The sequence below is a fragment of the Tympanuchus pallidicinctus genome, unplaced genomic scaffold, assembly GCF_026119805.1.
Source record: "Tympanuchus pallidicinctus isolate F22 unplaced genomic scaffold, pur_lepc_1.0 scaffold3, whole genome shotgun sequence".
NCBI classification, from domain to species: domain Eukaryota; kingdom Metazoa; phylum Chordata; class Aves; order Galliformes; family Phasianidae; genus Tympanuchus; species Tympanuchus pallidicinctus.
This window is the reverse complement of record NW_026294747.1, coordinates 97,650,769-97,677,024: the sequence shown is the minus strand read 5'-3', so window position 1 is coordinate 97,677,024 and position 26,256 is coordinate 97,650,769. Positions and strand designations below refer to the sequence as shown.

At 38.6% G+C, this 26,256-nt stretch overlaps 1 protein-coding gene across 7 annotated transcripts in view; it reads right to left on the bottom strand.

The window, feature by feature from the left end:
- Positions 1 to 8,931: 8,931 nt before the first annotated feature.
- The window catches only part of RBMS3 (RNA binding motif single stranded interacting protein 3), a 700,498-nt gene continuing 683,173 nt past the window's right edge, over positions 8,932 to 26,256 (bottom strand). For 6 of the 7 annotated variants that reach the window (XM_052695879.1, XM_052695881.1, XM_052695882.1 and 3 more), the window contains 3 exons: positions 21,596 to 21,676; positions 19,041 to 19,168; positions 8,932 to 15,147 (listed from right to left, as the gene is read on the bottom strand). In XM_052695879.1, the coding sequence (XP_052551839.1) occupies positions 15,141 to 15,147; positions 19,041 to 19,168; positions 21,596 to 21,676 (216 nt within the window). In that variant the 3' untranslated portion in view covers positions 8,932 to 15,140. Of the gene's footprint in view, positions 15,148 to 19,036; positions 19,169 to 21,595; positions 21,677 to 26,256 lie in introns of those variants that run through there. The other variant, XM_052695880.1, reaches the window with a different exon arrangement.

The window sequence follows — 26,256 nt, the reverse complement described above, 5'->3', positions numbered from 1 at the left end:
ACTTGAGCTGTGGCTAAACCATCTTTATCATCAGTAAATTAAATTTACTGCTTGCCTTCCAAACGCCAGCGTTGTCAAAATGTTCTCAAAGCTCACCCCCCCATCAAAAATAAATTTCTGTTTCTACCACTGCCTTATTTCTGCTAGTCTTGCTTTTCACTCGTGTTCCTTTGCTTCTCGTTGCTTATATTATGATGTCTGAATCACTGATTTCTCCTTGTGAAGTCAGCCAGTAAATTCAGCAGAAAAACTCTTATTGACTTAACTGGGAATAGAATTGGATTTACTGTCCATTGCTCTAATCTGTTAGATTACTTCCCTCCTGCTATTTCTTTCTTTTATGTAAATAAACTATGAATGTAGGGATATTGTGCTCATTGGCTGATGCAGTTATTGGAAGAACCTGACAAAAGCTGGTCTTTGAAAACAGTATTTGTATACTTTTAGGAAAATTTGTTGCCCATAGTTTCAAGTGGCTAAAAGTTGATCAAAAGAGACTTTCATTTTCTGCGGAAATGAAATCATTTTTCAAAAACTATGTTTCCCTTTTTTGCCGTCTTGTAACCGAGCTCCTCCCTGCTCACAACCACCATCAGTACAGTCCTTTGGGAGAAACTTTTCCCCCAGTTTCTCTATCTAAATCCAGAAATAGAGGCTGTGGGTGCCCCGTCCCTGGAGGCATTCAATGCCAGACTGGATGTGGCTCTGGGCAGCCTGGTCTAGTGTTCAGCAGCCCTGCACACAACAGCGGGGTTGAACCTAAATGATCATTGCGGTCCTTTTCAACCCAGTCCATTCTATGATTCTATGATGCCATGAAATATTAAGTGGCAGAGGGGTTTTTATAGGACAGTTGAGCAAGTTCAGTGGTGAACGCCTGGAAGACTCCGTGATATGTGCTGTTATTGTGATTAATGACTTACCATTGATGCAGAACCATAAATTCATACAGGATGTTTCAAGAGTAAGTAAGAAAGCAATAGGTTCTGCTGTGCAAAGTTACACCAGGAAAATGGCAAGGATTTATACAGCCAAATCTTAACAGGCACATTACAAAATTGTGAATATGTTTCTGTTCCCTTCGTAGTTCTGAGAGTGCTGCCTTTTCACGATCAGTGAGAGGGAGTCTGGGCCTGTAGTGGCTGTGAGAAGGCCGGAATATAAATAGAGCTAGCATTTAACAAGGTAGCTGATTCATTTCTGCATAAAACCTTGAAAAAGGTCATTTGAAAACTATTTGTTTATGAACACTCACCTGAATTGAAGTTTTGCTGAGGAAGCCAGCTGACAGTAAATGGGAAAGTGTCACAATTCTGGGAGCAGGGCAGGGGGTTGCTTTTAGCTTCAATGATTTCATTGCTGGTTCGCAAAGGAGCATTACTGTGTGCAGTTGCAGTGTGATCTTTCCGCTGAGGTGCTGCCATGCATCCTCACTCAGCAATAAACTCTGCTCAAGGGTTGTGACACAAACTTACCATGTAGAAAGTAGAGGTCAGTGGCTTTTGTTAACCTAGAAAGTATTTCAGCAATAAATGGCAAAGCAAGTACAGCCGGGGGTATGCCATCTACTTCGCTAGTTTAGATATCCCTCTCTGCCTGGAAAGGCTAGCAGAGCAAACCTGGGGCCTGAAGGACAATCAAGGATCTGCGTGCTCCTTATTAAGAATTGTGCTTATCCTATGGGTCAAGCTGACTTCTCTTTCTGTGGCTTCCTGTTCCATCCAGCTGCAGGAATGTCCTATGATTTTGTGCATAGCGGATGGTATCTCTGATGTAATTGCAAAATAAGGAGAAGGGAAGACAAACTCTAAAAAAGCTCCAGCTGGTGTAGATGGATGTAGAAGTGAAATCTAATATCATGAAAGAGTATAAAATTAGAAAAAAACATCCTTATATATGAATGCTGTGTTATCTAACAGGGAAAGAAGGGGTGGGATCAGATGTGTTTCAAGCTGAAGCAAGAGGGTATATACAGCACAAATCCTTCTTCAGCACCTCAAAGCCATAAGGATACTTTTTATTGCACTTGTCCTTCTGAGACCATGATTGTATTTATGGGGTCCCTGCACTTTACTTTAAGGTGCAAACAAGTCTTGTTCATAACTGATCCTTCTGGGCTGCTGTTTCCTTATTCCCTCTGCAGTTCCACAAGGTTTCCCATTACATGTAGCCTCTAGTGTAGGGAGTGTTTCAGCTGGCACCTCTCACAGGTTGCTTCTGGCTCCATTCTTAACACACCTCGTAGGTATTTCCATTGCTTTTTCTGAGCTTTAATTACTGAAAATGTGCCTGTGCAGTATCAACTGACACTAAAATGATTTCCTCTTTAATGTCAATTGACAAATGAGTTCCGTTTCTTGCTCCAAACACCACTTTCATGTCAGTTATTTCATGAGCCCAGGAGACTTTTACTAGAGCAGCCAGCTGCCATGAGTGGAATTGGGCCTCTTTCCACCAAGCTCTCATTGCACAGCCTCAGCTCTTACCTATTAAGTTCTATGCTTACAGTGACAGTGCTCAAAAAACTATGGGGTCATCCACTGTACCTTGCTCTGCATTTGGTGGGAGGTGGAGTCATAGCTGCAGGGTGCTACTGTGCAGAGAAAAGGAATAATGAGGTCTGTTGAAAGAAAAGAAGGTTCAGAGGTTTCTTAAGTGAAGTATGGGAAAGGGCGAAAGTGCTTTTGTCTTGTTCATTATGGTCAAAAGATTCCTCTACTGGAAAGAAGGTGGGAATAGGGTAATGCTTAGGTTTATCTCTGACCTTTGCGCAGAGGTAATTTTTCCAATTTAGAGACTTGAATTCAAATACTTTTTATTCTCCATAGACCATATCTCTGCTTTGTCTGTTGTGCTGCATAGCACCTACAGCCATTAAGAACCAGAGCAACAAAGGCCCAAGTTTACATTGGCAAAATTGAGGCGGCTCAAATGTACTGGCACATGTTACTCGTGTGCCTTTCTACCAAGAGGCTTTATTACTAAAAATTTGGTAGGAAGCCGTCCGTCAGCTCTATAGTTGGCTTTTTTGTTAAAGCTTTGAGGAAAGAGATCCTGCTGATTGTTGTCAGGAGGAGCTGATGACATTTGTTGCCAACTTGACAGTTATTTAAAGCTTGGGGTAAATCAGACCCAGATAATTCGGAGGATGAGACTCCAAAGAGTTATGGTCAACAGCTTGTTGTCTGTGAGACCAGAGATGAGTGACATTCCACAGGCGTTGGTGTTGAGACTGGCACTATGTAACATCTTTGTCAATGACGTGAACAGTGGGATTGAGAGCACCTTCAGCAAGTTTGTCTACGACACCAAGCCAAATGGTGTGGTTGACATACAGCAGGGAAAGGATGCCATCCAGAGGAACTATGACAGGTTTGAGAGGTGGGCCTGTGTGAACCTCATGAAGATCAACAAGACCAAGTGCTGGGTCCTGTATCTGTGTCAGGGCAACCTCAAGAACAAATACAGGCTGGCTGATGAGTGGACAGAGAGAAGCCCTGAGGAGAAGACTTGGGGGTGTTTGATTGATGGCTCCTAATTTGCTCCTCAACCTGAGCCACCAATGTGTGCTTACAGCCTGGAAGGCCAGCTGTCTCCTGGAAAGCGACGTGACCAAGAGAGTGAGGAAAGTGATTGTCTCCCTTTACAATGCTTTCATGAGATCCCATCTGGAGTACTGCATTAAGTTTTGGCGCTTCCAGCAAAAGAAGGACATGGACATGTTAGAGCACATCCAGAGGAGGGCCACAAGGATACTCAGAGGGCTAGAACATACCTCATGTGAAGACAGGCTGAAGGAGATGGGCTTCTTCATCCTGGGAAGAGAAGGCTCCTAGGAGGCATTATAGTGGCCTTCTAGTACCTACAGGAGACTTACAGGAAACCTGGGGAGATAAACTTTGTCAGGAAGTGTCGTGACAGGAAAAGGAGAAATAGCTTTAAACTAAAAGAGGGGAAAATGAGATTAAATATTAGGAAGAAATTCTTCTCTGTGAAGGTGATGAGGCACTGGAACAGCTTGCTGGACGGCACTTCAGGCAGCCTGATCCATTGGGAAGAGTCCCTGCCCATGGCAGGCGGGTTGGAACTGGGTGGTCTTTAAGGTCCATCTCAGGACAAACCATTCTGTGATTCTATGATTATACAGATGTATATACACTGATTTACACAGTAAAATGTCTGTTTTAAATGGCCTTTTATAAATAAGCAAAATCAAGAGGAACTTCACAGAGGACCAAAAGGCACCATCTTTCTTCCCTCCTGTCATTACCTTATCCTGCAAACAAACATAACATACATGTGAAGTTCTCTTTAGGTGTGCATATATTTTTTTTTAATTTAGGAAGTAAGCCATTTCAAGGTGTAGTTTTACCTTAACATCTTTGAGAATTCAGTTTATTTATTCATTTATTTATTGACCTTGGTTTTCTTAATCAAAATTCTCTTATGCAGTCTTCTGGAAAAGAAAAGCAACAATTTGAAATATGAACAATATCAAGAAAGTTAAGAGACAAGAAGTCTGAAACACTTAGAGCTGCAATACTCATTTGCACTCCATTTCTACTGATAATTCTACTGAGGTAAAACTGTGCTGATTAAATGTCTAGCTCTGTGTGCTTAGGGGAGGCAGGTGAGAACTTCAGAATGAGGAAAGGGACCAGGACTTTATTTTGTAAAATTTTTATATTGGATCTTTTTAGATATCACTACCAGAAAATCCTGCTATGAAATTTATCATCCGATGTTTCTGAGCCCTTCTTACTGATAAAGGGAATGCTTTTCTGTGCTATAGTGAGGGAGAGGCAATTTCTTGGGATGGGTGTTGATCTCCTGCTATCTGACATTTAAATTTCCTTATTTCCTCACTGCATGCATGCATCTCAGCCATCGAACCAGCTCCAGTCCTTTCCCTTTTATCTATGGATAGAAATAATCAAGATTACTTGCTAATTCACTCACCAAGGCAGTTCAGACTCAGTCTGTCCTACCCTTCCTAAACTGTAGCTGCATGCAAAGTGAAATAAAATGGGGCAGAGCCTCACTAGCCTGGAAGGTTTTTCTCTTCCAAATCATTTCCTATCTCTTCTTTTAATTAAGTTCCTCTGTTCTTCCCCTCTTTTTGTCCAGTTAGCAACAGCCCTTAATACTCCTATCCACATCTTCTGTCAAGTAAGCAGTCTAAACTACCACAGAGAGCTTTGATGCTGAAATTCCTATTTTTTTTTTTTTTAATGAGAATTCTTTCCAAGTCTAGTAAAAAATAACATACTTGGGGAAGAAATAACCATCCCAGCAGACAATATGATGTGGTTATTACCTGGATTTCATGTTTTGGGTACTTTGGAAGGCTTCTCCTAGATGCTGTATAGGCAAATGATAGAAATCACCTGAAAAAGCTCCCACTACACATGCCAGACAGGATGCAGCAAGTGGGGTGGGACAGATACCAGCTCTGCTTACCAGAGCTGAAACATATTATTATAATACACACTTTTCATGAGAATGCATGGACTATTGCTGCAGCCCAGGGAAGTCCTGGATATGGAAGTATCCTTTGTCCAGGGACAGGGTTCTGGAGAGGCACATTCCTCATTAGGAGAGCAGATTCTGTTTCCAGTATGCAGTGAACACAGAACCACAGAATCACAAAACTTTTCACTACAGTGAATACAGAATCTCAGAACTGCAGGGTTTGGAAGGGATCTCTGGAGATCTTTGAGTCCAACCCGCTGCTGAAGGAGGTTCCTTATAGCAGGTCACACAGGTAGGTGGCAAGACAGATATTGAATATCTCCACATCCTGTTCCAGTGCTCCATCACTCTGACAGTGAAAAAGTTTTTCCTTGTGTTAATATAGAAATTCCTGCATCTCGATTTCTTCCTGTTGCCCCTTGATCTATTGCTGCAAATAGGTTGTTTTCAAAGGGAAAGAGAAGAAAAAACGTGACTTGCAGACAAACATCTCCATACCCTTCAGTGCACATGTAAGGCCAAAGAAGGGACAGTTTTATGGCTAGCTCTCTGCACAAATAACGTAAGCAATTGCAAATGGCTCCTGTTTAGTTGAGAGCCTCTTCCACAAAGGCAATTCAGTCATCCTATGTAATAGAAACAACCTTGTCACAGGCATCAATACTCAGTCCTTGCTATAAGTAACATTGAGTTATTCACCAATATTTGCACAAAGCTTTAGCACTGTTTGAAAGTCATTTGGGCTTCCAGCATAATCTTTTTTGAATTGAAGAAATACCTCAACTAAACCATCCCATTCTGCACAAGATACCACCTCAAGATAATTTTGGTAGCAGTCATTCTGAATCTACCATAGAAAATACTATAGTCATAGCTGAAACTACTGTATCTTCTCAGCTGGAGATGCTACCCTTAAGTTCCTTCTGAAGCTTCTGAACTGGATCTCTAAGAGCTCTCTAAGAACTGCTGTTTCCAAACAGCTGTTTACATTCCAAAGCCCTCATAGTAGGATCAACATATGAAAAGGGAAACATTTTGGAAAGCAGTCCTTGATCTCCGTGCTACAGCCAACTATTGCTGTGAAAAGTAACCAGTAATGCTGAAGGTCATCATATTCAGCTCCAACTGAGAGTCCAATAGACATATAAATCTCTTACTGGATTAAGTGGATAATTTTTCCTTCACTTCATAAGCTTTGTAGAGCATGACTTTTTTTCTCTGGGGCCCCTGCATGTTGCCCTAACAAATACTTATTTGCTGATTTGGAAGCATACATTGGACATAATACCTAAGAGACACAGTTAAGAAACCAGTGGGAGTTGCTGTAAAAATGAAACTTTTTTTAAAGAAACTTCAAACTTTTTGGGCCTCTTGGAGACTTGCCTCCACAACGAGAAAACCAGATTGCTGGCATGCTTGTTAAGAAGACAATTGATCACTGCTGGAAGTTGCAGCACAAACTGAGAAAGGCAGCATTGAGCTGCGGATACTGGGATATCCACTTCTGATGGCACGTTCAGTTCTACTCACTGCTTAGGCACAGGTGAGCAAGTGGTTAGGATCAGGAAGACACACGTGTATTAGGCTATACCAATGGGCTCATACTGCACCTGAGAATGGATATACACTAATTCTGTTGGATGGATGCACGTGTCTACCAAGAAGGAGAGAGAGAAAGAAAGAAGCTTAAAATGATTGTTTCCTTATTGCTTTACCTTCCTCAAAGTTCCTTCTTGCTTTTCTCCAGTTATTGATTACTGTGCCTTGGTATCAGTAAGATCTATCCGTTCTGTTTCTTCCTGTTCTTCTACATAAAAAGAGCTTCAAGTGTCCAAACACCTCTTTTTCACAACGCTAAGATTAACTGGCAAACATTCAGATCACATGTGGAAAATCTAGGTGAGCCAGAGTTCCACTGCAGAGTATTTCTATATGAAACTGTCATTGGGTAAAAGTTGCTCTAACTGAGGAAAAGAGTACCCAAGTGGGCTGCAGTGTGGTGCAGCATAATTTTTAATGAGGAAATGATTTCTGATTGAAAAATGTGGGATTAGATCCCACAGGAATGATGTTCAGCTTTTACAGTTTTCAGCTGGCAGTGTATCAATGGCTGAATTCTACACAAGATAGGGAATGTATTATCTGGTAACAAATGATGAAAAAAGTAAAATAATAAGTGCAAAATATACTTTCTGTCTTTTTCTTGGACATTTAGAATTTTTCAGAAGTATTTCAGCGCAGCAGAACTTAGATTCCTCAGCTAAACACACTATGGACTCAAGCTTGTTTAGCTTTAAATAATTACTTCTTTGCATTACTTTAAACAGCTCAACTTTCAATTTCTCCATTTAAAGTGGTGTACACAACTAGAAGATTATTTAGTTATCATTTATGTCCCTCCAAATAAGTTCAGCGATGTATCACTGGATGTGCCGGGCAGCATGCTACTGCCAGACAGGCTTAATATTTGCCTGCCAAAATCCTCCTGTGTTGAGTGCAGCCCCAGGACCACTTCTGTCAGTCATGAGTTATCATGATAACTCATGTTATCTTGTTGTATTGTATCAAGTTAATATGTATTGTGCTCTGCTAAGTCAAATGGAGACTTGCACAGAATAGTCTTCTGAAGACTGGCAACAGTGGCACAAGGAGCAGAGGCACAGGGTCCGAAGGGAATGAGCAACTCACCTACGGATACATCATGCAACAGAAAAAGTGTGAGGGGAAGGGTGCAGACAACACCACAAACCACATGGAACATTGAAGGAGAAAGCCACACTCTTGCTAGGCTGGGAGAAGAAGAGCATGCTGCAGTTTCCAACATTGGAATAAAGCTCCTTGGCAGAAGGGAAAGTAACTGGAAATGTCCTGCCTGCCTTTGCCTCCTTCACAGGAATGGCTCTCATGGGAAGATGCGTGCATGGCAATGTGAGAGCTGCTGACTGAGGCAGCCATGGGGAAGCACGCCAAATGGCTTTCTTGTTCCCCATGAGATGTGGCCAACAAGGCGATTTATTTCCAGTTCCCTTTCAAGATGATGTATGGCTTGCACTATCACTGCCTGGGCTGCACTTACTCTGTAAATAAAGATTTTCTGTCTTCCATGTGACAACATTTGCCCTGAAGTCACTCTTCGAAGAAAGAGAGTCACTCCTCAGAAAGAGTTCCTCTGGCAGGTGAGCACAGCCGAGGGCCCAGACAGCAGGTACCCACTAGTGTTAAACAGTCTCGGTGCAAGAGCGTTTCCCATATTTCACCTCCTAACATGTGGGTGGTGGTGCTGCTGTTAGGGCAGCAGAGCCATCCCATCCCTCCGATGTTTTCCTGGCTCTTGGTGAAGATGCAGAGCAGGCAGGTGTTGCTGTGAAGCTATTGCTGCTCCCTCCGTGCTCAGCATATGTGCCTCGGCCTCAGGAAACCTCTGCACAATGGTTTCATAAGAACACAGTCACCCAGCTCTTTTCTTTCTTTATTTTTTTATTGAAAGCTTCATCAAAGAAAACAGAAGTTTAAACCTAACATCCACTGATCTACAGAAAGCCCCAGGAGTGGGAAAATGGCAGCTATTAGGATTGTGGTACAAATGGAAAACATCAAAAAAAATCATAGCAGTACAGATCTTTCAAAGACATTCTGAGACATCAGCACACAGATGCCCATATAAATAAGATTCATAATTTAATGGATCATGGAGGTTCTGTATTCTACATTTTGGCTACAGTGAGGTCTGTAAGGGCTTTAAAGAACCTCTGTCCCATTTGTGTGATGCACATTTCTTGATAGGAAGTTCATCTGCTTTCAAAGCTGCTTTGATTTTCCTTATAGACAGAACCTGCTCATTCTCCTTTAAAAAGGAAACAATTAAATGTTCCTATATGAATTCTGTATACTTCCTGGCTTTTACACAAAAATGTTTTGCCTCCAAAAGATAGAATTTTCCTCCACTCTGGAATACAGCATATTTCATAATACTTTAGTTACATAAACATCACGTTCTCTTCTCTAGGCTGCATTTTTGAGCTTTTAAAAATATAACTGCCGGCAAATTCCACCAAATTCATAACATTAGTATCCAAGAGAGAGACACTGAAAGGCAGAAATTAACATTGGGCAGATACTCTCTTAGGATAACAGTTCCAGATCTTGGAAGGTGCTTACACCTTGCAGATTCTGACTCTACAAGGAAACATGGATTTGTGAACTTGTTAAAGGCTGATATTTTTTTACTTATCACAAGTGAAAGAATGCGACTGTCACTGTTGGGGAATGAAATCTTGAGTGAAACAAAGACAAGCACTTTTGTCATCGCAGAAAACTGAAGCAACAGTTTTTCTTTTCTTTCTTTCTTTCCACTTTTTTGAAAACTTTCCTCTCAATTTACTGTTAATTTTAACACAGAACAGCAATAAAGGGGAGAAGAAAAGGTCTCTTCAGCCTGCTTTGAGGCACAAAGGTGAATAAATTTCTGGGGTACAGAGTTCTGATCTACGTGGGTGACAGGAGCAATATAGAAAAAGTTGGTACTCTTTTTTGAGGGGAAACAACTCTCCTTCCATTGTATCTTTGCTATGTGCTAAGCATATAGAAATCTGCTTCAGTGGGGGAGAGGAGAAGTCTGCCAGTCACTCAGCCCTCCTTCTGAGAACGCATGTGTGCATGACTGTGTATATGAATACCAGAAATGAGAAGAATCATTATTATTAGAGCCAATTGTCATCTAACAGAAAAGACCAACGCACCAAACGCCAGTGTTTTTGTTATTTTCTGTTTTGCACTTCCATCACACCGTGACTGTTTCCTCAGCTCACATGAGTTACCTAGAAAGATCTGTAAAATCCCTTACCCTAGGGCACTTTTTTTGTTTTGGGATCAATTTCATGATAAATAAAGATTTGAAAGGAAATGTTGACCATGTGTGCATCAAACATTACTATCTTCAACTACCACATTTGGTCTCACCACGAAAAATGGATTGATTCATTACTTTAAGCACATTATCACTCTTTAGCATGACTCTTACTGGAGGTGGAAGTTGAGTGAATCTGCCTAAACCTGTTTTGCTCATGTCAACCTCAGCATTAAAATGAAGTGGCATGAGGAGAACCATCAAGCTTAAAATCATGAAGCACGGCAATTTGTTAAACACTTTGCATCATTATCATCCTTCAGTACCATAAACAACATAATATAGATCCAAATACTATGACATATTAAAAATAAACTTTATTACAATGCAGGCTTCCTCAAATTTGCTGAGTTTCGCTACACATACATACATAAATAATACCCTTTGTTTGATTTTTACCTGTGTAAAAATCCATTTGAGTTCTTCAGCCCACTGCCCACTGAAAGTTTAAGCCCTCAATTTCTCTAATAACCAGCCTTAATCTTCCACAGTTGGGCATGCATCCATAGCAGAAGATAATACAATGTGATGCAATTGCTCTCAGATATGCCTCATTCTGTATTACAGTGGATTTCTTGACCAACACAACCAAGGCAGTCTCTTGGTAAACAGAACTATACAAGTAAGCACAAGCTAAGGACATTTCAAGAGTCTGTTTCACTGGAAGGCAATAGGAGGACATTCACAATTTGAGGCCTGACTGTCACAGGTGAAAAGTGCTTACAAAACCAGCAGTAGAGCCAGATAGGAAGAAGAGTCCCTCAGCAATCTCATTGGGAACGACAAGAATTTTCAGTGACCCGATCTACACTGCATCTGCAAATATAATACTCTCTTCAGTTCCACTGTATCCATTTTTTTCCTCAATCTCAAGCGACGAGCCCAGGTATTCAGATTTTCTAGCCATAATTTGTATTTCTCTGACACCCCTCCTGTATTTATCTTTTAAAGTAAAAACAAAAATCCCAAACCTGAATATTCAGATTTGACTATTTACAAGAATTCAGGTGTGATGGAAAGTACATACGCAGTTCAGCTTATGGATTTGATGTTGCTTCTAGACCGCTGGGACAGGCACCATTGCCTTAGACTTCTGGAGTTGTTTCTGCAACCTTTCAGGAACCCTCATGATATTTAAAGCTAAATTGGCAAGACATAGATATTGACTTTACAAATTCAGATCTTCCAAATAAAACAAAAAAACAAAAACAAAAAAACCCCCAAAAAAAACCACCAACAAAAAAAGCCAACAACCAAAAAACCAACCAACCAACAACTGAAAGAGATAGCTATAGCAAACTTTCCGATAAATCTTATTAGCCTGAACATAAAGAACACCAGTTTTAGAGTTCAGAAGCCACCAAGTGTTCTAGTGCTATGACAACAACCATGCAGTGTATAGCTTTTCAACTGTTCTCTTTTATCTCAACTTGTAACTTTTACAAATAAGTTACCAATTTCCATACAATTTGTATGTTCCCAATAAGTTTTTTTCTTACCTTAATATTTATGACTGTTTATATACCCAAATGTCACATTTTTTATAACTCATAGACTTTCAAGTACCAGTTCACTGTTTTTGGGGAAGAGTAAGACGATCAATTGTATTTAGGGAATCCATTTTCTTTCCTCTTCTTCTTCCATTTCTTTGCTTTATTTCTTTTGATTTCAAACACTAATAAACACTGCAGCATGGGAAAAAAGGAACAATTCTAACACGAACGCACTTGAAACACTTTAAAGTGACAGGCATCGTTATACCATGTTGCCTGCCTGGCTTAATAAAAAACACTGAGATTGCTTAAATTTGTTTGCTGAAAAAAATAACAAAAATGTTTCTGAATGTATAAATAAAGCAGCAGAGTTCTGAATAGAAATAAGAAGGTACCTCAGCATATTCATCAGCCACATGGTAGCTACCTTGTAGCCTCATTGTTGATAGTAAATGAGACTTTTTGTATGTCACATTAGAACTAACACAGAAACAAATATGTTTATTTCATATTGAACTGAATTGTGCCTGGGGTTATCTCTATTTGTACAAAGAATTCAGAGACAGAAAGAGAGTAAGTGTAGAAAGGAAGAAAATAAGGCTAGATTGATTTCTCCCCCATATGCCCTCCAAATAAAGAGGGAACCTTTTTCCAAGGCCAAAATTCAAGTGCCACTTTCAAAAAGCAACAAGTAATGTGACAGCATGTGGAACAGAAAGAGATGATTGAGTGTCTTTATATGTTTTTTTTTGTTTTTGTTTTTGTTTTTTTTTTTCTGAATTAAAAACAGGCTGTGGGTATTGTTCTTTTACTTTGGCATCATCTGGTTTTCAGAAGTGCTGAATATCACAGCTACACTGGAGAAAGCATAAGTTTTACAACTTCTGAAAATCAGGCCTTCTTCCTATGATGAAGAACCACATGAACTCCCCTTCCTCTCTTTTATACGTTGCATATCTAGCAGCCATTTACTTGGGAAACCCCCTCCCCCCCATACTACATTAAAAAATATGATCTCGTTTTATCAATTTAAAAAAATAACTGTGTACTTTTTCCCCTAAAAGTCAGGTTAGGGAAACAGATCTCTTTTCAGAATTGTGTGGCTGAATCAGATTGATCCAATATATATGTTTTAATTTAATTATTTTTATTGGATACCCTGTCTCTAATGCACCACAATAAATGTGATGAAGCTTCCCCTCTCTTCTGGATGGAGAGAAGTTTAAAAATGTTTGGTTTAATTTCTATTTAAAGATACATGTGTATGTACGTATATATTTTAACTGCTGCTTCTCTTCTGCCTCCTCAAGGAAAAAATCCTCTTCTGACTTGTTTACCACTTTTTTTGGTTGCTTGGAAAAACCAAGGGCCATAATCCAAACTTCTCTATGGAAAACAATGTCATTCTTAAAACAAGTTTCAGTGGATTCAATTCAGTTAGTGTCTTTTCTGCCTAATCATACTAATTAGTGATTGTCAGCCAACATATTAAGACAACAGAAATCATAGCAGAGAAGAGTAATTAACTTCCTGCCTGGATGACAACACTAGCATAAGTCATTTTCAACATTTTTGCTTGCTTGGGAGAGCTAAAATGAGAACAAAGATCAAGTTTGCTTTCTGTTGCATCTAACTGGCAATTCAAATGCATCACTGAAAAATGAACACAGAATTAAGGTGGCTATGCATGCTGGACGATGACAAAGACTGAGGTGAAGAAATGAATCTGTGGTGTGTTGGAATTCAGAAGGAAGACTGTTGTTTCAGTAGAAATACCAAAGATCAGGCAATTTAACAGAAAAACTCATCAAAATTAAAGCCCACCTGGACAGATTAGTTGGTAACTCACTCCACTTGCTTTGCGATGTTCTCCAAAGCACACCATCAACAAATGTAAAATACCAACTATTCTGAAATTTCCACTAAAATCATATGCAGTATGTAAAACACCAGTGGAAGATAGTTTAAACAAACAAGAAAGTAAGAACTGGTCCGGCCATGTAGGTCAAATAAAGATAAAAAAAAAAAAGAAAAAAAAACCTCTATCTTCTGGACTGCGTTAGGGTGTCACTTCATCTTTGGTATAAAATAGGCCATCCATAGGCTGCATTTGTTCACAACTAGGAAAGACTACAGAAATTGTCAACAATTTCTTCTATCTATTGCTTTTTTTTGCACTTTTTTGACCATAAGCTCCTATCTACTTAAGTTTTTTTTAATGCTCTTAAGCTAGGTTTTTGCAATGTGACAAGCAAAGCAGACTAAAAACTTCTTAAAGCTCATAAAAAAGACTGCAGATAAAAAGCACTAATGCTTTCGCTAGCGATCACGCTTTGTAAATAAAAAAATCTGCATTCTGCAAGAAAAAACCCCTGCATTCTCTATAATGCAGCAAGTTTTTTTCTCAATTCAATAACTTTACTGTAAAATGCTTTAGCCTTCTAGATTTTTTTTCTGTCAACACTTAAGACAAAGTTCATAAAAGTCCCAGCATTTTTCCAATCCTTTCAGTTGCCACAGTTCCTTTATCATCAACTTTTCTTCAAAAGAAGAAAATCATTTTCTTTTAAACTGTACAGTTTATTTTTTGTTCACCCCAAAAACTCAGTCTATTAAACTTCTTCTGCACCAGCACCGGTGTGAGCAGTTTCAATTCATTCTCGGGTTTTCTAACAAGACGTTGACAGCTTGCCTTGAGAGCCTTTGACGTCCTTAAAATTAAGGCAATTAAGATTCAAGATAAACCTTACCTAAACATTTCTTTTTAAAAAAAACAAACAAAAATAAAACAAAAGAACCAAAAAACAAAAAACCACTCTAGATTTAAAACAAGAAGAAAAATAAAAGGAGAGAAAAAGAGTAGCTTAATTTTTGAGGAAGACAATTCGTTTTCAGCTCAACTTGCTCCCTCTTGACATCATCAGTTTTTCTGTTAAAAAAAAAAAATCTAGCTACACCTCCAGGTAAGTTCTGAATTCAGATGTTTGTCCAGATGAAATGTCAACCCAGCGTTTTTCCTTCGGGTTTTTTCTTTAGTTAACAACAACAACAACAACAAAAAAAAAAAAGCAAAAAATAAAATTGTCAGACTACATGACGGAACCATTTGCACAGCACATAAAAACACTGTTTTGTTTTCGTTGGGAAAGGTAGAAAAAAAAAAAAGAAAGCATTCATTTGACGCCTGTGCAAACTGGAAGCCAACTTCTTGTTCAGTGAAGTTTCTCCATTCAAGGCAATGATTTCAGACCGACATTCTTCAGTCCTGTTTATTGTCTGTAAAAACAATTGAATTAAAGTGGTCATTAAGTCAAAACAACTTTGGAACAGGCTCCTCTCCTTTTTTTTTTCCCCACCCAATTCTCTTTAAAAGTTATCCAAGCTAAACTAACTTTGCAGCTGTTTAAATATGATACCGACAGTAGGCTGAAAATAGCCAGGCAGAAGTAGGGAACTCCTGCTTTGGGGATGTTAACACATCCTAAGCAGATGACTTTACTTCTGTTAATGCTATGCTTAATGGGCAGTTTAACTTCGCTGAAATGAGATGAATGTGTGGCTTAGCACTGTGTAAATATTTCAAGAGTAACAGAATAAGAGAGTGGATATTTTCATAATATTAAGTGGCACTATTTGTTTTGGATACTAATGATAAAGGATAAAATTACAATAAAAGGAATATATCCAATTTACTAACAAGAACACATCTTCTGATGGCTAGAACACTTAGACGATGAAACAGCCTGCTTAATGAGCTAGTTATGGCTAAGTAAGAAACATTTGAGATGATATTAATTCAAAGCACTCAAGTTTTTTGAATGTATAGTGTCATGTGTTTCTAAATTTCGCACAAAGAACAAGTTAAACGATCAAAACTTTTTTTTGGTAGGAAGATAGCACTCATTTTGTGTTTTTGAGGTTTCACAACATTTAACAATACATCTAACAAAACTTGTACTGGCAAGACAATATGAGATCCTTAGGGAGATGCAGATCCTACTTACAAACACTGTTAAATGTATCAGTGAGCTATCAGTAGGAGCTAGTTGCTGGATCTCCTAAGTCCCCAAAACTTGCATAGAGATGATCCTTTTTCAATTTAAGTTCAACACAAAGCAAGCTAGCACCTTTACCTACGCAAGCATTAAGGCATTTGCCTTGCTTCGTTCTAAAATAATGACATTAGTATAAGGAGTTAAATTGTGAAGAACGCTCACGACCTAACATTTGCCACAGAGCAACTACTTCTACAGGATGGTAAACATAAATGAACACTGATTTTAAACATTAAATTTGCCAAAGAACATTTTCATTGCACGAAGACTTAAAAATAGCATTTTGAATGTAACAACAGATTTATATGGAAAAAAAAAAAAAAGGATTAAATATTTTCTTTGGGCTTCTGAAGCATTTCTTTATAATTAACTTCGCTTGACTTTACTGCCCTTCTGAGTAGGGTGGACACCATATACCCAAAAGGCTGACTGCACCAAAGGGTCACAGCACATTCTCTAATGTAACCTGGCATGGAGCTTGCCCAGAAAAGGCCCCATAAACTGCATTCACCCCACATTTAAAATCAGAGTGCTTTGTGCAGCAGGCAGTTTTGTTTAGGAGCAAGAGAGTAGAATTTCCAGGGGGAAGAATCTCCATTTAAAGCCACTTCATAGATTTCACACTCTTTTATGTGGAAAATTAAAGATTTATGAGGAAAAGAGGCATTGCGGGTCTAAAATAATTAAGGTGATTTCCTCACAGAGTTGAATTCTCTGCTCAAAAACAGAGGGCTGCTTCTCCTATATTGCTCCACTTCTAGGAGCCGGGCTTTTGACATGAAGTTATCATTTCTGAACATCCCTGGGATGCTCTAATTGAGTATCCAGAATATTAAATGAAACAATGCATACAATGATGAAAAGAGTGGATCTTAAATTTTATCTTTGGTTCATTTTTTTGCACACGGAGATATTACAGGATCCTGTATTTTCCCTCCTTTGTTGCCTGCAATGTTATGATAGTTGCAAAGAAAATAAAAATAATGAAACATACTGTTAGAATTTGTCTCCTAACTAATCAGCTCCTGTGAAACCATTTTTTCAGTGTCTGCCTTTTTCTTTGCACATATATGACAAAACCATTATCTGGTTAAGTTAATTACTTCTTCTCCATTGCTTTGCAAACAGCTGTTGTACACTAGGCATGATGTTTGCTATTAATAAATGTGCCCTTCAAAGAGAAAATTAGTAATGTTTTATTTTGGTTGCAAAAACAAAAAAAATTGTTACACATTGAAGATTACTGAAATACTCTGCCAGGAATTTCTTTTTTTTTTCTTTCTTTTTCTTTCTTTCTCTCTTTCTTTCTTTCTTTCTTTCTTTCTTTCTTTCTTTCTTTCTTTCTTTCTTTCTTTCTTTTTTTAAGACAGATTGTGTACCATTTTGATTCCCCCATTTTGCATTTCTGCCCACAACTAGCAGACACAAATATAGGGCACATTTCAGATTAAAAATGTTAAAATAATTATAATAAATCTGTAGTGGATCAGCTTGCATGATTAAAAAAGAAATTCTTCTGAATACAAATGTTTGTGCCATTAGAACTGCAACAAGGCTGTAGCTGACACGGAAAGATGAGGGATCCCATTCTCAGGGGAAGTGAGAAATCACCTCTTGAGCATGAATACAGCACTCATTTCAATAAAGAATTGCAGTGTAGCTTCTTCTGTGAAGGAAAAATGCCAGAAGCAGCTGATCACATTTACCTTAGGAGACTTGAGTGAAAGGGAAATGGAAAACGGGAATGGTCAGATCATAATCCCTTCAGAACACAGTCATCAAAACCAGTGAACAGGATGTCAGTCACATTCATTTATCTCTTTGACTACTATATTCTGTTAGTATTTTGCCATCGCTTATTTACAGGTACTAGAGAAGCTTATGTCAGAGCAAGTACACATGCACAGACTGTGTCTCCAAAATACAGCACTGGATGCAACAGCATAAAGCTTGTGATCAACTGCTTTTGGGATATGTACATATGAACAAATATGGCAGTGACATATGAAATAGTGACAGCTTATGTTTCAAGGCAGTCAAAAAGGGCCATTGCATGATTTGACACATTTCTCATTCACATATTAGGGAAATAAACGTATCTTCCATTTCCAGAGGTCATAAATGAAGTAAAGCAACTGTCAGACTGGTGTAATTCTAATCACTTCTATATCATAGCATATGCCTCTTAGTACTTAGAGCACTACGAGCGCTATGTCATGATGCATTAACTGACATATCTCATGATTTTCTTGTCTTTTTGTCTACTTTCTTCAAGATAAGAATTCCTCTTTTTACAGTAAAGTGATGTTTAATGTACACGTATTTATAAATGATAGCATTTGGAGCACATCAAAATTCCTACAGTCCTTCCAAATTCCTGGAATCTATGTGTGATTAAGTTCTTGACTAAGCAACCTCATCTTTTTGAGGATCAATTCCATTATGGCAAAAGGAAAGATGATTGAGGATTACTCTGAAGTTGAAAGTGTTCAAAGCACCGCCACTGTGTAGGTCTTAAATTTTCCAAGGTATTCCAAGGAAGCAAACAAAGCGAGCAGAGGATAAGAGAATGACAGAACAGTCTTATCATATTCGCTTCCCTTGTGTTTCCAGCTTCTGCCCACTTGGTGTCTGCATGGATCTGGAGTTGCATTCTCAAAAATACCACCTTGGGGCAATTTACACTGCTTTACTAACCACATTTTCAGAAACTAACCTTTACACGTGTACCATAATAATTTCACCATTGCAAAATCTAAGCTCTCTGTATAACCTCTGATGCCAAACACTGGTTTAACCCAGCATGATGATGGTTAATACAGTTGTTGAGATCCTTGCAAGTCCACAATAAGCAGAGAACAGCCAAAGAGCGTTGTTCGGCAAGCACAAACTCAAGGACAATTTGCTAAGATGAGGCCATCTACTAATGCTACAGTACTTCTATACTGCATGCTACAGTATGCAGCAGTGTTCCACATACACTGCTATGTATAGAGAATTCATTTGAACTCAGTGAAGCACCAGCTGAATTTGTATTGCTGAAATAGGAAGCAGATTTGTCCTACTATTCTGAAGAGAGAAAACCTTTCGGCTAAAAAGCATATGCTTGCTTACTTAGACTGTTGGTAAGAATATGCAGGTGCATGTTCACTGGATGTTTCCACTGTCATCTGTTGCTGTTGACCACTGGCTTCCTGTGATGAAGATGCTACTGTTTGTGGAGAAGTATCAGCAACAACACCCTAAGGAGTCAAATAAGAACATGAAAGGTTACTGTTTTTACTCACTTCAGTTAATTACATAAAAGAATCTCAGTACCAGATCACTATTCCTGTATTTCTCTTGGAGCACTTGGTTAAAAGAGCTCGGAAAAAGCAGAACCATATGCTAACACAACAAACTCAATTAGCTCACAAAGAGATAATCCAGCAGTGAGAATCCTCCTTAGAGTACCAACCTCTCCAGTTCTCACAAGCTGAACTGGGAGACACCTACGCATTTTGGAACATTTCTCTGGTTACTGAAAGACAAAAATTCTGCTGACTTCAGTGAAATGTGGGTTTTACTTTTTGTCTTTCTTATAATGAATATAAGACTCTCTGATGTTCATGTACTTAGCCCAACTTCACAGTGAAATCACTTTCATTTCCTTTGAATTGCAATGCGATAAAAGGCAGAAATTAGGTCCACCACCTTCAATCTATTACATGTCCAACAGAAGTCAAGCTCCTTAGAAAAGCACAGCACTACTGTACACAGTGCATTTATGCATGATCTCTTTCAAAGATAAACTTACCCAACTCTAAAGATTTTACTACTTAAGTCAAAGCTCCAATAAAGTTTTGTTTCAATTGTAAATTTGAAAAAAGTGATTAGATACACAAAAGTTGATGTGCATGGATTTAACATTACATTCCATTTCTTAACTATTTGGACAGTCTGAATAATGTTATTAAATCTAACAATTTTGCATGCCTTCAAAGCAATCTATTTTCTTGCCTTTACTCTCACATTTGATGTGAGACACAAAAACAGCACTATCAGATCTCTTCAGGGAACAAACTATTACTGTATCACATACAACAGAGCCAGAAGAGGGAGCACAAACCACTTGATTTGTTTTCATTTGAGTCTTATGTAAACAAGAGGTAGTTTATTTCATATTATCTGTGAAAAAAATGGAAGTTTCATTTCTCCATTTCTCAGAAATTCTTCATGTCTGTTGAGACTGCATTTTTTTTTCCTGTGTACTTCTTTTGCCTTTATGATTCTGCTATTGTCCATCTTGAGAATGTAAGCTCTCTGGGGCAGAGACCCTATACAAATAAACAATAGCAGTAATAGCATCACTAGATCAGATCAAGACTGGCTATATATTCAGATAATATTTGATTACTACCTCACGTTACTTCATTGGGCATGAGTATAACAATGGTGAGAAGAGTACAGGAAGAATTAATCTCTTATTAGCACTGGTCAGTACAACTGGATGAGCCGCTCTTGTCTCCACCCCACTATCTCCTTTTGATTTGGATTTGTACCTCATTTGTGCCTCATTAAGTACCTCAGAAGAGCTACTAAAAGAGGCACTCATGCACCATTTGCAACCAAACAAGGCTTATGGGAGTATTATCCTCAAGCAAAAAACAAAACAAAACAAAAAAAACCCTGAAGATTTGACTGGCACAGCGTGACAAAAAAAGTAGAAGCCTTTTCTGAGGGCTCTCATTTAGAAATTTCAGTAATTTCATAGAACTGGGAAAAAAACATGAGTTCACTTGACTGCTGGTGGAGCCACACCAAAAGTAACACTAACACAGCAACTCCAAAGCACAGAACACCAACAGTACCAACTCAGAACCTCCATACAGCTCAAGGCAGAAGTATGGAGACCCTGGAACACCTCATATTACCCTACAGAAAGGAAGAAGTTATTAATGAAAAGGAGTAGCACCAAAAAGAAGCACACATTGAAGAGGATGACAAGGCACTCTCCTCTCACTGTGCTTGGTGGCCCTTATAATGCTGCACAGAAGTGGAGGCCGACCTGATTCTCCCGGCAGCTTGTGGTCTACAGGGTTGAGTAAATACTTACTCATTAGACTGTCATCAGCATGACTCAGCCCCAAGGAGGGAGGGAGCGAATCCTTCCTCAAGGATGAAAAAGCACTCAGTCAGTGCAGCATCCTCCACGTCTGTATATACAAGAGGAAGGTTTCCATTGCTCAATCACTTTTCCTGGTGGCTAAATATTTCAGCAATTACCTATACTTGTTAAGGACCACATCAAACCCTCTTGCAATCTTCTTTTCTTGCAATCTCTTTTGCATTTGTGGTCTGCCTGCTGGGATTGTTTTCCTGTCGCTTCCCATCTCCCCTCCCAAGTACACGGGGAAAAAAAGACAGTCATAATCACTGTTGTTTTATTCCATGTCCTGCTGTACAGCAAAACAAAAGCAAAACAAGAGCCCCTGCAAATAATAAGTAAATTAAAAGGGAAAATAACGTCAAAAAAAGAATGTGAAATCTTAATTTTAAAAAAGCTGGAAGATGTATCATTCCATAAAGTGATTTTAGGCCCCTATCAAACAGCAGGTACAACGAGGAATCATAGATGTAAGAGTTGTGTTACTCCCTCACACTGCTTTCAGGGATGGAGGTAAACTTACTTCAATAGGGACAGCTGTTGGAGGCACAGGAGTGTACTGGGGAATGTAGGTCCCTTGCATAGGTGCAGCAGCAGTCATGTACTAGAACAAACCAAAGACAAATGGACATTAGAAAACTACAGTTGCAAAAATAATCATACTGGAAGCGTGACACCGTTTCTATTTTCTGTATGAAATTTGCTGATTCATGTATAGTCTTGTTTTGATTGAGGATTTTAATGAATTGTAAGATCACCTTCTAGCTATTAAAAATCATAATCTTGAACTTCAAAGTCAGGTCACACTTGAGTACAAGAAATACTGTAATCAATATCTTGCTGATATATTCAGATTGTATCACTGTTTCATGTACTTCTTCAAATTGAGACTCCTATTGGTCTTTATAAACAAAACAGTAAAGAGGCATGACTATATATATATATATAGAGAGAGAGAGAGAGAGAGATATACACATACACAATATATATAATATTTAGAGAGACAAAGAGTCTAAACAATCTTTTGGAATCTTATTTGTCTTATCTTACAAAACACAAAGCATGGAATTTGACAGATTTATTCCTGCCCATAATTAGCCCTATCATCAAGAACATTTGTGTTTACAGTTGTTTGTGATCCAAGACAGGAAGACATGTTTGGGAGCACCTGCTTTTGTACACAGTAGTCTTAACCAGATTCTTATGGATCATTTTTAATATCCAAAGATCTCTTATACAGATTTTGAAGCTGCTCCCAATTGTTATTACAGCAACATGTGTTACTGAATTTCTTTAAAACATTTTCTCTCCCAAGTACTACACAAGAGTCTTTTTTTTTTTTTTTCTAATTCGTAAGTGCGTATGGATTTTGCAACAGATTGTTCAAGTTTTCAAATAAGGTATCAATTAAGTTATCAGATCCACACATACTTTTCTTTCTACAATCCAGTCCCAACTGCACGTCTTCACTGACAAGAATCTCAGGATGTGCCCAATCACACAATGGACTGTATGACACTTCCACTACATGTTATCTTCAAAGACACATTGAAGATCTGAATCAGCCCAGAATATATTTGATGAATTTCAAAATGAGTTAAATATAGCTTTGCTTCCTGGCAGGCTTGGGAAGTGTTTGAAGGATTTTATTCTGCTGTTTATAGTAAAATTTGCATTTAAAGAACTCACCCCAATTCTAAACTAACTGTCTGGTTTGATATGCCTGTCACAAACACGCATTATAAAATTACAAAGCAGGGTACAGACTCTGCAGCAGTGCTGGAGAATGGAAAATTGGGAGTCTAAGAGCTCAATTCTCCAATCTTCATTTGAATAAAAAGAAAAACAAGCATTTAAATGAAATTGGTTTCTGATGGAAAAAGCAATGAGAAATATAGGTGACATAAAATGTACACTTGCAGTATAAGCAGCATGTTGTTGTGTTGAAAATCATTACATTATTCGCGAATACAAATTCACAGCATTTTCCTTCCCTTCAGGCAGAGGGACAGGAATTTCCCCAGTGCATGTGTGTCTGTATCAGGCCACGATTTTCTACAGCTCCTTTTTCTTCTTTTTTCAGAATGAGAACTTAATTCAATACTTTTTTTTATGAACGCTAACCCATCAAAGACATTAGGCCAATGATCCCTATTGTACTCAGTGCAGTTGGGTTATTATCCTGCCTTAAGGAATTACAGCAAGGCGTTTCAGAGCTGCTTCATTCTGCTTTGTAAAGCTGGGATTACATCTACTCTGCAGTATTGTTATGTGTCAATATTTAAGAATAACCTGAAGCACTCTTACAGTTCGGCAAAGACCTACAAGCATTTTAAATACCTGAGTAGCCTAGCTTCACTCGAATTTATAAATATTTTAATAACAAGTATTAATGTAAAGACTAAATTGGCCTTATTCATCTTAAACTTCCTCAGAGTTTTTCCCTGAACGCAGCAGATCAATGCAAGGCTCAAGAGGTGCAGTTATTTGCCTTTCCCTTACCTTGCACATAAACGTATACAAGTTTCAATGCACGGATCTCAAGTTATTCACCTGACTTGTAATTTAGGCCTTGCCCCTTTTTACAAAATCCTCTGACATTGAGTTATGCAGTACAACAACTGAAACTGTCCAGAAATTACTTGATGTCTTTGCTGGCTCTCAAAGCACTGTTCTTGGTAGTGCAAAGGAAAGGAACATTCCAGTTGTGCCAGACTGTATGAGGAACTGCAGGAATGTGACTTCTCCCTGTATATGACATATTCCGCTTGTATTAATGTTCACTGTGGTGGTGGTTCAACCTTTTGATTAAATCCCTTGTAGCTCTGCAATTAAAACAAGTTATATGGGCAAAATTAGTTGCACCAATGGCATGAAAGGAATAATTCTTTTGGCAAATAATTCGATCCTGATAAAAGTTAGTCAAAGCTTAATCCAGCAGAGGTGTTCTGCTGCTTAACGACTGGCCCTTGAACACAACAGCAGACTGCTCCGTATTACAGGTACACACATCGTATCCTTCATACAAATTGAATTTCAAAATATTCCTAATGTAATTACCTTTATGAGTTAAAAAACACCCTCCTCATTTCAGAAAAAAATATCCGGGGCAATAGTTAAACATGTTAGCAGTGCTTGGAACTGATTCTCTGTCTCCCCATACTCTTGCATAAGGATCCATCAAGGCTTTTGTAAAAGACTGCACAGAACTACAAAGAACAACTGGGGCTTAATTCTCAGAGATATATACCAACATAATTGGTCTTAAGTATTTAAACTCTGCTTAGGTACAGAGGGAATCCCAAATGAGATCACATGAATTCAGGAGTGCCTGCCCTGGTGGATCTATTTTCACCAAGGGAAGCTTAACACTGAGAAGCTGCTCTAAGCTAGTCTGTTTACTTAAAGTATAATGAAAGAGGAAGACAGATTCATTTTTGTTAAAACTCACATTAGCTCAATCAAATTCACATGCATTTATTCTGTTTATGAGGAACATAATCCTAATCCTTTCTCTCACAGGTTGAATACCTTAAAGATTACCTAGTGCTGAGGTATGGTATCAGTGGACTCTAATTAATACATTAATAGCTTTGGCTAATGCAAGAGATGAATTTCTCTTGATGAATATTCATGCTTAATAGTTAGCTGAAAAGTCACCATAGAACAGGACTACAAAGTTTCCTGAAAACTGCATTTCAGTTGCTTCCACGCTCAGCACAGACCGAGCCCCCTGCAGTCTGTCTCTCTCCCTGGATCCTCTTGTCACTTTATCTAGCTATTCTGTAAAATGCAATGCTCTAGATGGGGTGAAGTGACTTCTGCTGGAAGACGTTGGGAGATGGAAAAATGGCTCTGAAAACTGGTGAGATTCAGAAGGAAAGTTAAACAATTGATGACCACCCTACACAGTACCACACAGGATGAAATTCTGCTTTATGGACATACCCTAGTTCATATGGCTTCCCACCTACCTCAAGAAATGAACATAACCTGGATGTAGACAAATGGCAAAAAAGAAGACATCTCTGTCACAAAACTGTCACTGAGATTTATCTTCATGAACCTATAAACTCCATAAATGTTGCTTAAATTTTCTGTCCACATGTATGCATTAGACAGCATGTCTCACATGATCAGCTTACCAGTACCCACTTAATTCCACTAAGCATTAGTATTGAAAGCATTGAAATAAGAGAATATGAAAAATCCAAGTCCATTATTTCTTTGTCATACTTTTCCATGAGGATTAAAGATTCTTGAACAAAAATGTGAACAGTTGTTCAAAAAAGTATACACAAAGAAAATAATGTTCATTCTTCCTCAACCATCCAGGCTTTGTGGGTCTAAAAGGAGAAGCTGATCCTTCCTAGCAGTAAAATGCATAGTGACTCTACAGGCATAGATGATGATCTGGAGAGCACAGGGAAGCTTCTTTGGCATTTTGATTATTTAAATTTCTATTACAATTTCTATTACAAAAAAAAAGAAAAACAGGAGCATTGCTGATAATTTACTTAATTTGTTTATAAACAAATAGTCTCTTCACAGAGAATATAAAGCCCATTGTTACAGTTGGTGCTACAGCTGGAAAGATTATCGTGATGAAAATGGGGAAAAAACAAATATATAGGGAAGGAAAGCTCACCTGTATCTGAAGATCTAGGTTCACAAAAAAGACTCCACAGAGGGGAACTCTCCAGAAAGAAACTCTTCCTGAGTTGGCAGGCAGCCCTTAAATGGGATCTAGGGGGGGGGGGGGGGGGGGTCACACAGCTGAATCGCCTTCACCTGTGCTCCCACGGCTGACTCAGACCTTTCCTCAGGTGATCAGTGGTTCAGGCTGTGACTCAACAGCTCCCATACAGCCCATGTTCTCTGCACTGAAGATGCACAGTATTACAGTGTAACGCATGCTTTGCAGTACCTCACTGCTTCACTCAGATCGCACTTACCAGGGCACCAGTTTAGCCCATATGCTACATCAGAAATTCTGCTCACACCTTGTTCTAATGAGATTTTTGTTTTTACCTCCTTGAAATTCCTCGTGTGAAAAATACATAGGTAGAAAATAAGAAAGCAGTGATGCACCTGTTCTCCTTTTAGCTATTACCCTGCACAACTACAAGGAGTTAAATGAAGAGAGGTAACAGATGAGGTGCGATGAAAGGACAAAATGAAATT